The sequence below is a fragment of the Rhincodon typus genome, chromosome 2 (genome assembly GCF_021869965.1).
Source record: "Rhincodon typus isolate 14 chromosome 2, sRhiTyp1.1, whole genome shotgun sequence".
In the NCBI taxonomy this organism is placed as follows: domain Eukaryota; kingdom Metazoa; phylum Chordata; class Chondrichthyes; order Orectolobiformes; family Rhincodontidae; genus Rhincodon; species Rhincodon typus.
Genome location: NC_063333.1, coordinates 137,024,038 through 137,037,892, shown reverse-complemented (window position 1 = coordinate 137,037,892; position 13,855 = coordinate 137,024,038). Strand labels below are relative to the sequence as shown.

Here is a 13,855-nt window from a genome sequence, read left to right as displayed (position 1 = left end):
TTCCCGATCCTCTGATGCTGCTTGGCCTGCTGTGTTCATCCAGCTCTACACCTTGTTATCTCAGATTCTCCAGCATCTACAGTTCCTACTATCCCCATAAAGTTATCTGGGTCTCTGGATTAACAATCCAGCGATAAGGCCATCACCTCCCCAATGAATTGAAACGAATTTTAAAAAATGATACTACTCTACACTTACGTAGTTGCTACCGCTTTCTCCTCATGTGGTTTCATTTTTGAAATTAATTTTGCGAGAGAACCCCAAGGAGAGAAGCTGGTGCAGGTCCAAGTGTGTCTCTTGTTACTCTCAAATCCTAGTGACCTACTCTATAAACAATAATGAATTTCACCTGCCGTTGAGAAACTTTGCATATTCCTGGGTTACCTCAGGATTTTCAGTCTGTATCGGATTACCCAATTGTGTAACTACATTAGGAATGCTCTATGTTGTAAAAATAGAAAACTGCCAATTTCAATGCCTATCGACCCCAATTCCTGAAAGATGTGACTTACATGTTGAACATGTTCCAAACATTTTATATATCTGCTGTGCACTCATGTGAATGGAACCTTTACAGAAGTATTAAGGAGGATAAGTAGGTACTCACTGGCCATTAGCTGATGTATTCTACAAACCAAATAGCCATTAAAGTGAGGTAAAAGCCCAGATTTCTGAAATGCAGCTTATCAGTTAATGTTAAGAGCAATTAATACTCCAGCATGTTTATGCTTGTATCTTTAATCTCCAATTCAGGCTTAAAGCTCTCTACAGATCATTTAATTTATCATTCTAGCATAAGTCATTGAATAAACACTTGCAATCCATTTGATCGGCTTTCTGTAATTTACTATGTTGCAGGCATTGCTTCCATGCTGGCTTCCTTTGCGGTGGCCATGTACTATAACACCATCCTCGCCTGGATACTCTGGTACTTTTTCCATTCATTCGAGGAACCATTGCCATGGAAAAACTGCCCTTTAAACAACAATGGAACAGGTTAAAAAAAAACACAAATCCATTTAATCAATCAATCGGTGATGAGTCAGATAGATGCTTTCTAGCTTTGTTGTCTTCTAAGTTCAGGGAACATCTTCGCCGGCTAAGTTGCTTTCGTTGTCAACGTTGATCCTTATTAGATCGCAAATTACTAGAGTGACCAGAGTTTGGTTCTGCTCGGAGACTGGGTGAGAGACCCACATCACCCCTTCTCGGGAAGACCCGCTGAATCATGTGCCAATCAGACAGTGGTAGCCAGTCTTCCCCTGGAATCAAGACCCGGGGAGGGAGGAGGTCCTGCCTGGCAGAGGTTGCCAGTCAATCAGAGGCTGACATCTCTGGTGCTCAACAGCACCAGGGTGACAGGACAGCTTAGTGCCAGTAGCAAGCAGATGAGCCCCAAGTGGTTCTTCATTGGCCTCTTTAAGGGCCTCAATTGGCAGCAGAGTAGAAAAGTTCATGGCTGGGGGGGGAGGGGCAGTGGTAGTGTCCTCAACTCCAAGCCAGGAGGCTTGCATCCAAGTCCCACCCACTCCAGGTGTCATAACATGTCTGAACAGGCCGAATAGGAAAATATCTAAAAACATTGACTGGGGGCCTCTTTTGTGGCACAGTGACAAAGTCCCTATCTCTGAGCCAGGAGGTCTGGGGTTACAGCCCCACCTGCTAAAAAGGCATTTTGTAATTTGCCTAATCAGACTGATTCAAAATATCTCAATAGGATAACTATGGGGCCCAGAGCCTAACTCTGACTGTTGTAGGATTCGCTTATGACACCACGCAATGTAAATAATTGTCCTCCCCAACTTCTCGCTTGCCACCTGCAGAGGCAGAAGATTCTTGCCACTAGCTGAACTTTGTTTCCAAATTCTGGCGTCAAATTTTGTACATAGGTTGTACAAACGTGTTTGGCATCCACTCGGGTTGAGGAAGAATCTGATCGAAGTCTTTCAGCTGATAATGGATCTAATAGAGCAGATTGTTCTTTTAGGAATGAGTCTAGAACAAGGGACAGCATCTTAAACCAGTGCTGGGTGATTCAAAGTGAATTTGAAAAACACTTGCCCCCACACAAAGCTGTAGATTACTGGAACTTTCTCCACCCAAAATTGATATAAACGTTGAATCAATTGAAATTTTGCAAACTGAGATTGTTTGAACTTTGTTCCATGTGAATGTCAAGAGACGCACATCAAAGTGGAGGTATGGATCAACCATAAAATGACATGGTGGAGCAGATTTGAGGGGCTGAATGGCCTGCTCTGTGAATATGTAGATTTGTAAAGAGATTTTCACACTTGCTGACTGATAGGGGAATGAAAGGTCAAGGGGGGCGATTGGATAATGCCTCTGAAAGAGCCAGCACAGGTATGTTGTGCCAAGTAGCCTCCTTCTGGAATGGATGATTCAGTCATTTTTACATCAGTTATCATAACTTTCAGATCTGCCAGAATGCAAAGTGCTCAAAAAATAAGATCTCGTATCTAACTTTAGTTGCATAATCCTGGACTCAACTGACATTCCTTTATTGGTAGGAGATTATAAAAGCCCTGCATGGAGGTGAAAACTAAAAGGTTGGATCAACGAAAGGTGAGTGACCCAAGGGAAGAAATTCATAAAATTCAAGCATTTGTGGAGATCTTCGTATTTTGACCAAGACTATGGATGCGCACTGTCATTACCAGGTATATATTCCAGTAAAAAAGACTAGCCCTTCTGCCAAGGCCAAGCCAAATAATTCACTTTGGCTCCTGATCATAATGGGGAGTGTTCTTTACCTTTGAACATAAAGGCATGGTCAGCATTTCTTGTGATATGACGTGGATATATCTTTAAAGTTGTGTATCTTAAACTACTGTCAATCTCCACCATCATCAAGAGGATATGACGAAATAGCTCCACGGGTTGTTAGTCAGTCTGAAGCAGGAGCAATACTGTTCCTGTGAATATTATCTGTGTATAGTCTTATCTTCAAATAAAGAACCCATATTATAGTTTTACAATCCTTGTGTGTGAATAGTACATTTAAAGCTAAGAGAAAAATGAAACATGGCTGCAGATTGTGGTATCTGAAGATTTTTATTGCCTAAGTACACCATGTCTAAAATAGTGGTAATTTGTGCTGAAGATTTCTACTTGTAACTGCACTATCTGTAACATACCAGCTGCATAATTTGATTAAGCAGAATTAGGGACAGAACAGAGGTAAGGAGCTGGTGTGAAAGTGAAATGACGATCAAGCATCACTATGTGGAGTTATCCTGGCAGCTTTGTAGGAACTTGACACACTGTACCACCATTCCAGGGCAGCCTTTCACTCCAGCCAGCTTCATCCATCTCCAGGATTGTTCAAATCTGCAAAAATAGTCTTCCTGCAAAGGTTAAGCAGAAGCAGAAATTAAAGAAGGATCTAGGCCCAAAACATCAGCCTTCCTGCTCCTCTGATGTTATTGACCTGCTGTGTTCATCCAGCTCTACACCTTGTTATCTCTAATTAAACAGGTGACTCCACTTTAAGGGGAAATCATAGAGACTGCTGAACCAAAATGCCACAGACTGGGCTGGGAAGAAGAATCTATCCAGTGGTGTCCAAAGCCTGGAAGAAGTTTGTAAAAAGATCTTTTCAATTTGTTGTTTGCCTTTAATCCTATCACTATTTTCTCACCAACTCACTTGCGTAGATAGGGCTCAGAGTTTAATTAAGCGAAGGAGCTCAACAGCACCATCATTGCTAACAAGTAATAATCTATAACTAACTATGGCTGTGGCCACTAAAGGTACTGCAGCTCGGAGTGAATTTAAGTTTAACAAAGGTGGAAAAATAGTTGAATTAGAGATAGTAGGAACTGCAGATGCTGGAGAATCCGAGACAACAAGGTGCAGGGCTGGATGAAGGGTCTAGGCCCAAAACATCAGCCTCTCTGCTCCTATGATGCTGCTTGGCCTGCTGTGTTCATCCAGCTCTGCACCTTGTTGTCTTGGAAAAATAGTTGCGTGGCTGTCAAGAGCTCCAGAACGCATTTAAAAAATCCTGAAAACTGCTGCAAAATGACAGCAAAATTTCCAATACTCAAATGGAAAATGTTGGATCAGATATCTGAGTTTACTTTGTTCTGAAAACACGCAGTCTGTGCTTTCTGACTTTATTATTTCCAGACCAGATAAACAGAACATTAGCATTAAAATTGCTGGCAATGAATATCTCCATTGACTGCATGCATCAGGTCTGTCCGTCTACCATCTTAAAAATCTAGAAAAATTATCAACACTTAGAAATCAATTGCAAGTGAAATTTTACTTCAGAATACACCATCTGGAATATTTGTTTCTGAGACAACAACTGAAAGACACAAATTGACCATGTTATAAGTAGACATAGAAACAGGGGGTGTACTTGCAATTTCACAGCGACAGAGCTAGTTGACCGAACAATCAAGCTCATGATAGTAGTGGAAGTGACAATGACATTTTGGACCCAGCCAAAGATTAAACTTTGGCAGCATTACTACAAGGTGAACATAAAATGAAGCCATAATAATGGATCGACAGTCACCAGGGTATGCCTAATTGTCCACAGTAGCTATTGCAGGCAAAGTTATTAAGCAAGATGGGCAATGCATCCAGAAAATGCCTACAATGTGCAAGGTATGTGGCACCAGAAGACACTGGAGACGTCAATACGAGAACAAAGGTCAAACCAAGTGTTTCATGTCATGAGAAGCCACTTCAAAATATTAGGAGGTACAGTATTCCAACCAATCAAGAGCACATGCCAAACGTCATAAAGACAATATCCACAAAATGCCTAGTCAAGATATCCTGTCAGATCATAAGGATGATGAGACCATCCACACTCAAAGTGAGCCAACGTTTTGCATGTTGAACATTAAAGAATGTTTTGGCACAATGGTACTAACAAAAGATTTTGCCACTGTTAGGGAAGGGATTTCCAGGATTGTGACACAGTAGCAGTGAGAAAACAATAAGCAATCTTCTTGCTTGGAGGGGATCTAGTGGGTAGTTGGATTCCCAAGCATCTTCTGCCTTTGTCCTGCTGGGTGGCAGAGGTCATGACATTAAAAGGTGCTGTCAAAGGAGTCTAGGCAATTTGCTGCCATAGATCTTTCTTCTAATATATACTGCTGCCGCTATGCAGCAGTTGGTGGAGGGATAGCACGTTTAAGCCTGTTGATGAGGTACAGATTATGTAAGCTGTTTTTTTCCTGAATGGTATCGAGCTGCTTGAGAATTATTGGACGCACACTCAACGAGGTAAATATTCACATTGTAATCCTGAACTGTGCCTGTGAGGTATTGTATTATAATTCTCTCTACTAACTCACTCACAAGTGCAATATGTTTACTATATCGTGTTTTCATTCACTCATTCATAAAACTGTGATTTTGTAGAACATTTTTACTCTTACCAGATGAACTAATTAAACATCCCTTCTAATCCATTACTGTTTCTTTACACCTTTTGATTCTTATCATCTCCGTGCTGCAAGCAGTGTTTAGACTTGTTCCTACATCAAAGGCTACCCCTGAATAAGTGTTAATACCAGAACCCACTCAGAACAATGCCAATCCCCACCATCATGTCTCCATAACTCATTCAAAACTATGGAATGATTATAATATTAATTAACCCTTAGTAACTGTCTCACGGGACCTGAATAGGTTGCAGAACATCAAACAGTTTCCTCCACTAGTATGTACTTATTACATACATATTAAATAGTCTGCTACCCCCTTCAAGAAACTTACTATCAGAACAGTGCTTCCATGAAACTGCATGAATGAATGTGTAAGAACTATCAAAACCAGTAATAGTAAATGAAATCTCATGACCCAGCTGCAGGAGATCGGTTTAATATCCTCTATATTTTTATTTAGTACACGTATAATTTCTCACTTATTTAAATCATATACGTCTAGTATTTTTGCTAACATTACTAACTTTAAAGACAAAAGAACTAACGCCTCTTATTTATGCAAGCTCAGACCGGAGAGACATTCCAGTTCTATCAAGAGTAACAGCCAGCATTTAATGAGTGTTTAAACCATCTCCTGCTTCCCCAGGGTAGATGTCACACAAACTTCTGTGTACAATGGATACAAACATGTGACACTGTAGTGCTAAAATTTTAATATATGTAAAAACTGTGTATAAAAGAGCCTACTGTTAAACTGTAATAACAAGGTGTAGAGCTGGATGAACACAGCAGGCCAAGCAGCATCAGAGGAGCAGGAAAGCTGACGTTTCAGGTCTAGACCCTTCTTCAGATTCCATTGCCACCTCAAACTGTGCTACTGTGGATGCTCAATAAAGAGGTTATTTTCGCCACTCACCGATCTCAATTGTTATTGAGACACGGTCCCACATGCCTAATATATTGTAGACAGGGTCTAGGGAGGAGACATACCACAGAATTCCCAGCCCTGACCTTTAGAGAATTCTACTCAAATTATTTCACATCTTTTGCAGGTTTTATTAAAGAGTGTGAGCTGAGCACTCCAGTGGACTACTTCTGGTACAGAAACACTTTGAATATCAGTCCTGAAATTACTGCAAACAAAGACAGCCAACAATGGTGTCTGGTTATATGCCTCGTTGCTGCTTGGCTGATCGTATACTGTTGTGTCATAAGAGGAATTGAAACCGTGGGGAAGGTGAGCTTTTGTAAAAACAGCGTTTGAGTATTTTTTTTAATTCAATCATGGGATGACAATGTTGCTGGCTAGGCTTCCGTTTATTGCCCATTCCAATTTGCCCTCAAGACGTTGGCGGTTGTTGTACCAGACAATTGGTCTGAAAAGGTTAACTCAGAAGCTTTGGAATAGCTGTTCCTACCATACCGGGTGAGGATATAGTCTGTTGTTCAGTTGTTATAAGATTTTTTATACCTGCCCCCATACATCCTCCCTCACCCCCATCCCAGGCCCCAAGAAGACTTTCTACATCAAGCAGATGTTCACCTGCACATCTGCCAATGTGGTATACTGCATCCACTGTACCCGTTGTGGCCTCCTCTACATCGGGGAAACCAAGCGGAGGCTCGGGGACCGCTTTGCAGAACACCTACGCTCGGTTCGCACTAAACAACTGCACCTCCCAGTCGCAAACCATTTCAACTCCCCCTCCCATTCCTCAGACGACATGTCCATCCTGGACCTCCTGCAGTGCCACAACGATGCCACCCGAAGGTTGCAGGAACAGCAACTCATATTCCGCTTGGGAACCCTGCAGCCCAATGGTATTAATGTGGATTTCACAAGCTTCAAAATCTCCCCTCCCCCTACCGCATCCCAAAACCAGTCCAGCTTGTCCCCGCCTCCCTAACCTGTTCTTCCTACCACCTATCCCCTCCTCCCACCTCAAGCCGCACCCCCATCTCCTACCGACTAACCTCATCCCGCGCTCTTGACCTGTCCGTCCTCCCTGGACTGACCTATCCCCTCCCTAACTCCCCACCTACACTCACCTTTACTGGCTCCATCCCCGCCTCTTCGACCTGTTTGTTTCCTCTCCACCTATCCTCTCCTCTATCCATCTTCTATCCGCCTCCCACTCTCTCCCTATTTATTTCAGAACCCCCTTCCCCTCCCCCTTTTCTGATGTAGGGTCTAGGCCCGAAACGTTAGCCTTTCTGCTCCTATGATGCTGCTTGGCCTGCTATGTTCATCCAGCTCTGTACCTTGTTGTCTCGGATTCTCCAGCATCTGCAGTTCCTATTATCTCTTAAGCTAATGTAACCTGTTATCTTACTATTGTGTAGTAAACTACTTGTTCTTCAAGTGTATGCCTCTTCTGGCAAAGATCTATGAGTGGTTAATTCTTCACCACTTAATGTGAGAAAGTCCCTTAGATCAATATTATAGAAGGGCTAGTGGCAGCAAATCTACCTAAAGGAAGGTCCTAGTAGGACCAGATGTCAGCTATGGACATATTTTACAACATAGTGAGCTGCCTTCTTGATCCACAGCTGTCCTTAATATATAGGTACAGCTGCAGTGCTGTTGTGGGGTGTAGTTCCAGGATTTTGTCCCAGTGACAGCGAAGGCATGGCAACAAAATTCCAATGAAGGATGGCGTGTGGTTGGAGGGTTTCTTGCAAGTGGTCTTATGCTCATGCAGTGGATCCCTTTGTCCTTCTAGGTGGTTGGGGTCATAGGTGAGGAAAATGCAGTCAAAGCAGCCTTGGTAAATTGCCGCAGTACATCTTATAGATGGAAGGCACTGCTACCATGTGCACTGTGGAACCAGAGATGGACCCAAATGTGGCTTACCCAACTGGATACATCATTCTCATCCCCGCCTCCTTGACCTATCCATCTTTTCTCCCATCCATCTGCTCCTCCCACCTCATTGACCAACCCCCACCACTACATCCTACCTACTAGCCTCATCCCCGCCTCCTTGACCTGTCCGTCTTCCCTCCCATCTATCCGCCCCTCCATCCCAACTGACCAACCCCTATCCCATCTCCCTACCTACACTCACCTTTACTGGCTTCATCCCCGCCTCCTTGACCTGTCCGTCTTCTGTCCACCTATCTGCTCCTCTATCCACCTTCCATCATCGCCTCCCCCTCTCTCTATTTATTTCAGAGTCCCCTTCCCCTCCCCCATTTCTGAAGAAGGGTCCAGACCCAAAATGTCAGCTTTCCTGCTCCTCTGATGCTGCTTGGCCTGCTGTGTTCATCCAGGTCTACACCTTGTTATCTTAGACTCCAGCATCGGCAGTTCGTACTATCTCTGGATGCATCATTAAGTGGCCCCCCACTCATCCCAAAGTGTGAACAGGTTTAGTCATGAGAGGCACAGCTAGGTATGATTCCAGCATTGACTTCCAAGGTCAATAATCAAGTTCAAGTCTTGGGAAAATTTTATTAACCATTTAAAATCTTACTTATTATTTATTGCAGGTGATCTACTTCACTGCAACTTTCCCTTACCTTGTACTTGTTATTCTCCTTGTACGAGGATTAACACTGCCTGGGGCCATACATGGTTTGACCTACTTAATTACTCCAGACGTAAGTAGATATAATTCTTTCTTATGAGTGTCAGAGCTGCTTCAGGACATCTCCATGATAATTTACATTCTGTATGTATTAAGATGCAAAGCTAAGCACACAGAAAGAGATGGCATTGAAAAACATTCCATGTGAACAAGGAAACAAGTTTCCTTTGTGTCAGAGTGCCAATCTGTTGTACTTACATTACCTTTACATTTTATTTTAAATAGACAATACACTTTTCTTTCAAAAGGTGTGAGTACACTGGCTATGGTTGCTTATTTATTGGCAGAGCAAAGGAGGAGGACTGTTGAAAGATCTAGTTCCATTTCTGCTGTTTCTAAGCCCCATTCCTTATGGAAGAGCTTTGCTAAGTTTGTTTTTTTTAATTCATTAACAGGATGAGGGCATCATTGACTAGGCAGCATTTATTGCCCATCCCTAATTGCCCAGAGGGCAGTTAAGAGTCAACCACATTGCTGTGAGTCTGGAGTCGCATGTAGGCCAGACCAGGTAGTTTCCTTCCCTGAAGGACATTACTGAACCAGATGGGTTTTTCCAACAGTCGACATTGGATTCATGGTCATCATTAGATTCTTAATTCCAGATATTTATTGAATTCAAATTCTACCATCTGCCATGGCGGGATTTGAACCTGGGTCCCCAGAACGTTTGTGTATCATGACAGGGGCTGTGGATTGAAATATAATGACCAAACAGAAAGGAGAGGGTAGGAGTGAAAAGAGGTTTCTCGAACTGGCTGAGAAGTGAGATGTGGTGCTGCTCAGGGATACTGTTCATTATTAGCAACAGGTTTGTTGAGAGAAGCAGAAAGGATGAGGATGAGTAAGAGACAGTTAATGAGAATTGCAAAAAGGACTGGATAATAGTGAGGAAGTGTAGGGAGCCTGGTTTGCGATCACTATTCTGCTGATATTTAGGTGGTTCAAATCACCCCCAGATCTCTCGTTCTGACACTGGACTTAATTTAGGAATGTGAAGTGAAAAAGGCAGTAGACAGGTGCTTCAGGCAAAGAATCTCTGCATTTATTATATCACAAGAAAAAGAAAGGCAAAAGTAATAAACAGGGAAATAACACAAAGGTGAATAAAATACGAGTGATAAAAAGGCAAATTCAAAACAGTGAAGCTGACACTATCAGTAATTAACTTAGCACAGGCTAATTACTATTAGAAACTAAACAGTAGTTTCAAACACAGACACTTTAATCAGACTTCCTGACCTCAGGCCTCCTGCACTGTCACCAACCCACCTTTCCCTCCCTGCTAGCTAGGTTGGATACTTTGGGTCTTGAGGAAATAGGCTCACCAGTGGGGATAAACACAATTTTGAAATACAGCTGATCATTTCCACTTGCTGTAGTCAGTGCTTCACTGAAGACTTTGGACAGTGTTCATTCTGGTTTGAGAACTTGGATTTTCTTCACTTTGTGGTGATTTTATGAGCCGGTTTTCACCTCAGGACGTGTCTGAGGCCTTGGCAGTTGTGTTGGTGGTTTTCGGAGGTCGTCGGTTGTTAGATCTGCTAGTTGTGGTCCTTTGTCGTTGGTTCCCCTGGTACAGAACAGCCCTGTGTTGTAGGTTTCAGGGGGATAGCTGTGCAGATAGTTCTCGAGGAGAGAAGCTGTCTGGGATCCCTCTTCTGTTGGAAGCTGCAGGGATGGGTCTCTCTCTCTCTTTCCCAGATCAGGGCCAGCAGTTACACAGACTGTGTGCTCCATTACCACCTCGCAAATCTGTGTTATCCATTATTTTTCTGTTGTCCCCTTTGTGGTGAATTGGCTTCCTGATAGTTTAGAGTAGGTGTAAATGTGTTTTGATTAAGTGGAATGTCCAGTATTTCTGCGAATGAATATTAATTGAAGTTGAATGCCTTGGTACCTCGGAAGGGTCCAAGATGTCTAAAGTTGTTGTCTTAGGTCTGGTTCAATGTTCCTTTAGGGCTGAGACATGGATAGGACTTCTAACTGAACCATGGTTGCAGACAGCTAGCCCCTTGATTGTGTATTCCAGAGCACAGCCCAGCTGCATTAAAAGTTCTGTTAAAAATCCAGGGGTTTTGGTGATGTATTCGAAATGACAGGGATTTTGGCTCACTTCTACAGAAGGAACAGGGTGAAGAACAAGGATGGGGAAATGGACACAAGAATCAGTTGAAAAAGAACAGTCAGGTGAATATGCCACAACAGAAGAATGGGATAACTGGATGGCATTAATAGTTATTGTGTAAAGAGTTAATGTGAATATGTAAATAACGTGTATGATCACATGACTGCTGGTTCACTGGTTCACTCTCGTCTGGTCCTACTCTTAGTTAGTATTTTGCATGTTAAAGAAAAGGCAATGCTTGCCTCATGCAATCATTAACAGCCCTTCTCCCAGGCACAACCAAACTAGAACAGAACGAGGGATTAGGAAGAGGAATCAAGGCAGATGTTTGACATGGTTTGGAAGAAGAAGCTGGGAGCAACAACTTAGAATATTTTTGAAGGAGATTATCAGCATTAACCAAAGTAGTGAAGTTAGAGAACATCAACTTGAACAAAAAGTGTTACTACGACCCCAGATGATGGTAATACTGGACTCTGAGCTTTCAGAGTGAAACGTGGCTTGATAGACTGTAAGTTTTATTTTTGCAGTTTTGTTCCCATAGTGGTCAGTCCCTGAATTTATTTATAGGAGGCTGCAAATCAATCTTTAACAAAGAAAATAGGTTTATTATACAACAGAAAATAACACTATTTATAAAAGACAATTTGGAAAAATCATAGCATGAACAGCAAAAAGAAACAGTCCATCTTTTCTCCCCCAGCAATGTACCTTGCAGATACTCAAGAGTAAAGTACCATTTCTATCTTAACTGTTTAATTTCTAACTCAACTGAGGAAATCACAAGTATTTCTCTCAGTTTCTCCCCAAGACACACAAGCAGGCCAACTTACTGACTTATTTTTCTAAACTTTTAAGAAAAGCTCAGGGCTTTTTCCAGCCCTGAATACCTGGACTGTACAAGTTGCTTTGTCCAGAAGAAAGCTAAGGTTCTGACCTGCAATGAAATGTTATTAGATGGGAGGGAGATGGACTCAGCCTTACAACAGTTGTATATCTTTAGTTAAACCCTTCACATGCAAATCTGGTATAGCAGTTGGCAATAAGTAAGTCTGGTGTCTAAAACATGGAAGAAAATGGTATAATTCAAACTGCCCTTTGTAGATACTTTTACTACACTCAAGGCAGATGTCCTCATACATGAAGGAGGCTTGTGGTGAAAGTTATCAACCATAAGACATGGGGGTAGAGATAGGCCATACAACCCATCGAGTTTGGTCTGCCATTCAATGGGATCATGGCTGATCTGATCGTCCTTGACTCCACTTTCCTGCCTTTACCCCGTGACCCTTGATTCCCTTCGTGATTAAAAATCTGACTATCTCCGCCTTGAATATACTTTATGATCCAGCCTCGACAGCCCTCTGTGGTAAATAATTCCACAGATTCACTAGTCTCTGAGAGAATAAATTCCTCCTCATCTCTGTCTTAAATGTAAGACACCTTATCCTGAGATGATGCCCTCTAGTCCGAGACTCTATCACAAGGGGAAACAATGTTTTCCACATCTTCCCCGCCAAGTCCCCCTCAGAAGCTTGTGTGTTTTAGTAAGGTTGCCTCTCATTCTTCTAAATTCCAATGAGTACAGGCCCAACCTACTCAACCTCACTTCATAAGACATTAGTTTGGAGTCCAGGTGAGACCATCTGATCATATATCCATTGCTCTGTGCTGGTAAGCTTTATGATTTTAGTCACAAACCCCAGTAAAAGCCTGCCTACATTTCAGACTTCTGAAGTTTGACAAGCCATGATTAAAGTCTCCAGATTTACATGTTACTCTCTTATATTTTTACATTTGAGATTGTGATGAGTGTCCACAGGTATTGGGCATCTGGAGGACCTGGAGAATTACAGGAGCTGCAGTTAATGATAACAACTGATATTAATGACTGATGATTATTTCTAGCAAGTGCCTTTTGTACTCTCATTCCATTTTGTTTTATTCCAGCTGAGTGTTTTGACCCAGCCAAGAGTGTGGTTAGATGCAGCGACACAGATCTTCTTCTCAATGTCTTTGAGTTTTGGAGGACTTATTGCATTCTCCAGCTATAACTCACCAAAGTAAGCATAAATGTAATCACAGTACTTCCTGTAATCAGCTCCTTAAGAAAAGGGACTTGCACACCAGAGGGAAAGGAGGATATTACAAGAATTAAAGACTTTCTCTGAGTTAACTTGGAGAGCACACTGTGTCACATTAGCTTATTATGTTCATGCCACTTTTCTATGTCAGTGAACTAAGGCACAGCTGACTACGTAATTTCTTATAAATGCGTTAGACACCCATACATTAATATCTCATAATGCACAAAATTCCAGCGATCTTTCAGGAAAGTGCCAACTGAGAGATTGTGAATCAAAATGAGGTGCCATGGTTTTGAAGACGAAACAGCTGAGGAATCTTAGATGGGTTATTTTAGATAAGGCAGTTTCCCAGTGCAATGCATCCGCCACAAATGCTTTCATCACACCCCAAGCCTCCAGAGCAAGCTCCTCACTGTTGATACTGTTTATCTAACAGAGAAAGTTCGCAATTTAAACTTGCAGATCACACCAAATTATATTGACTTTAGCAAGTAGAATTAAAGAGCAATTTGATTTATATTAATGGAAATAATTTGCACTTCTGTGTTACCTTTCACAACCTCAGGATGTCCCAATGCATTTCACTGTCAATTGTATATTGAAATGCAGTCACTGTTTAAT

At 42.1% G+C, this 13,855-nt stretch overlaps 1 protein-coding gene across 1 annotated transcript in view; it reads left to right on the top strand.

Moving 5' to 3' along the window:
• Window positions 1–13,256, top strand: part of LOC125486258 (inactive sodium-dependent neutral amino acid transporter B(0)AT3-like) — a 27,466-nt gene extending 14,210 nt beyond the window's left edge. Inside the window, exons 3-6 of the mRNA XM_048612966.1 lie at window positions 859–996; window positions 6,485–6,669; window positions 8,925–9,035; window positions 13,098–13,256. Coding sequence (XP_048468923.1) covers window positions 859–996; window positions 6,485–6,669; window positions 8,925–9,035; window positions 13,098–13,214 — 551 coding nt within the window. The 3' untranslated portion in view covers window positions 13,215–13,256. The remainder of the gene's footprint in view (window positions 1–858; window positions 997–6,484; window positions 6,670–8,924; window positions 9,036–13,097) is intronic.
• The last annotated feature ends 599 nt before the right edge of the window (window positions 13,257–13,855 follow it).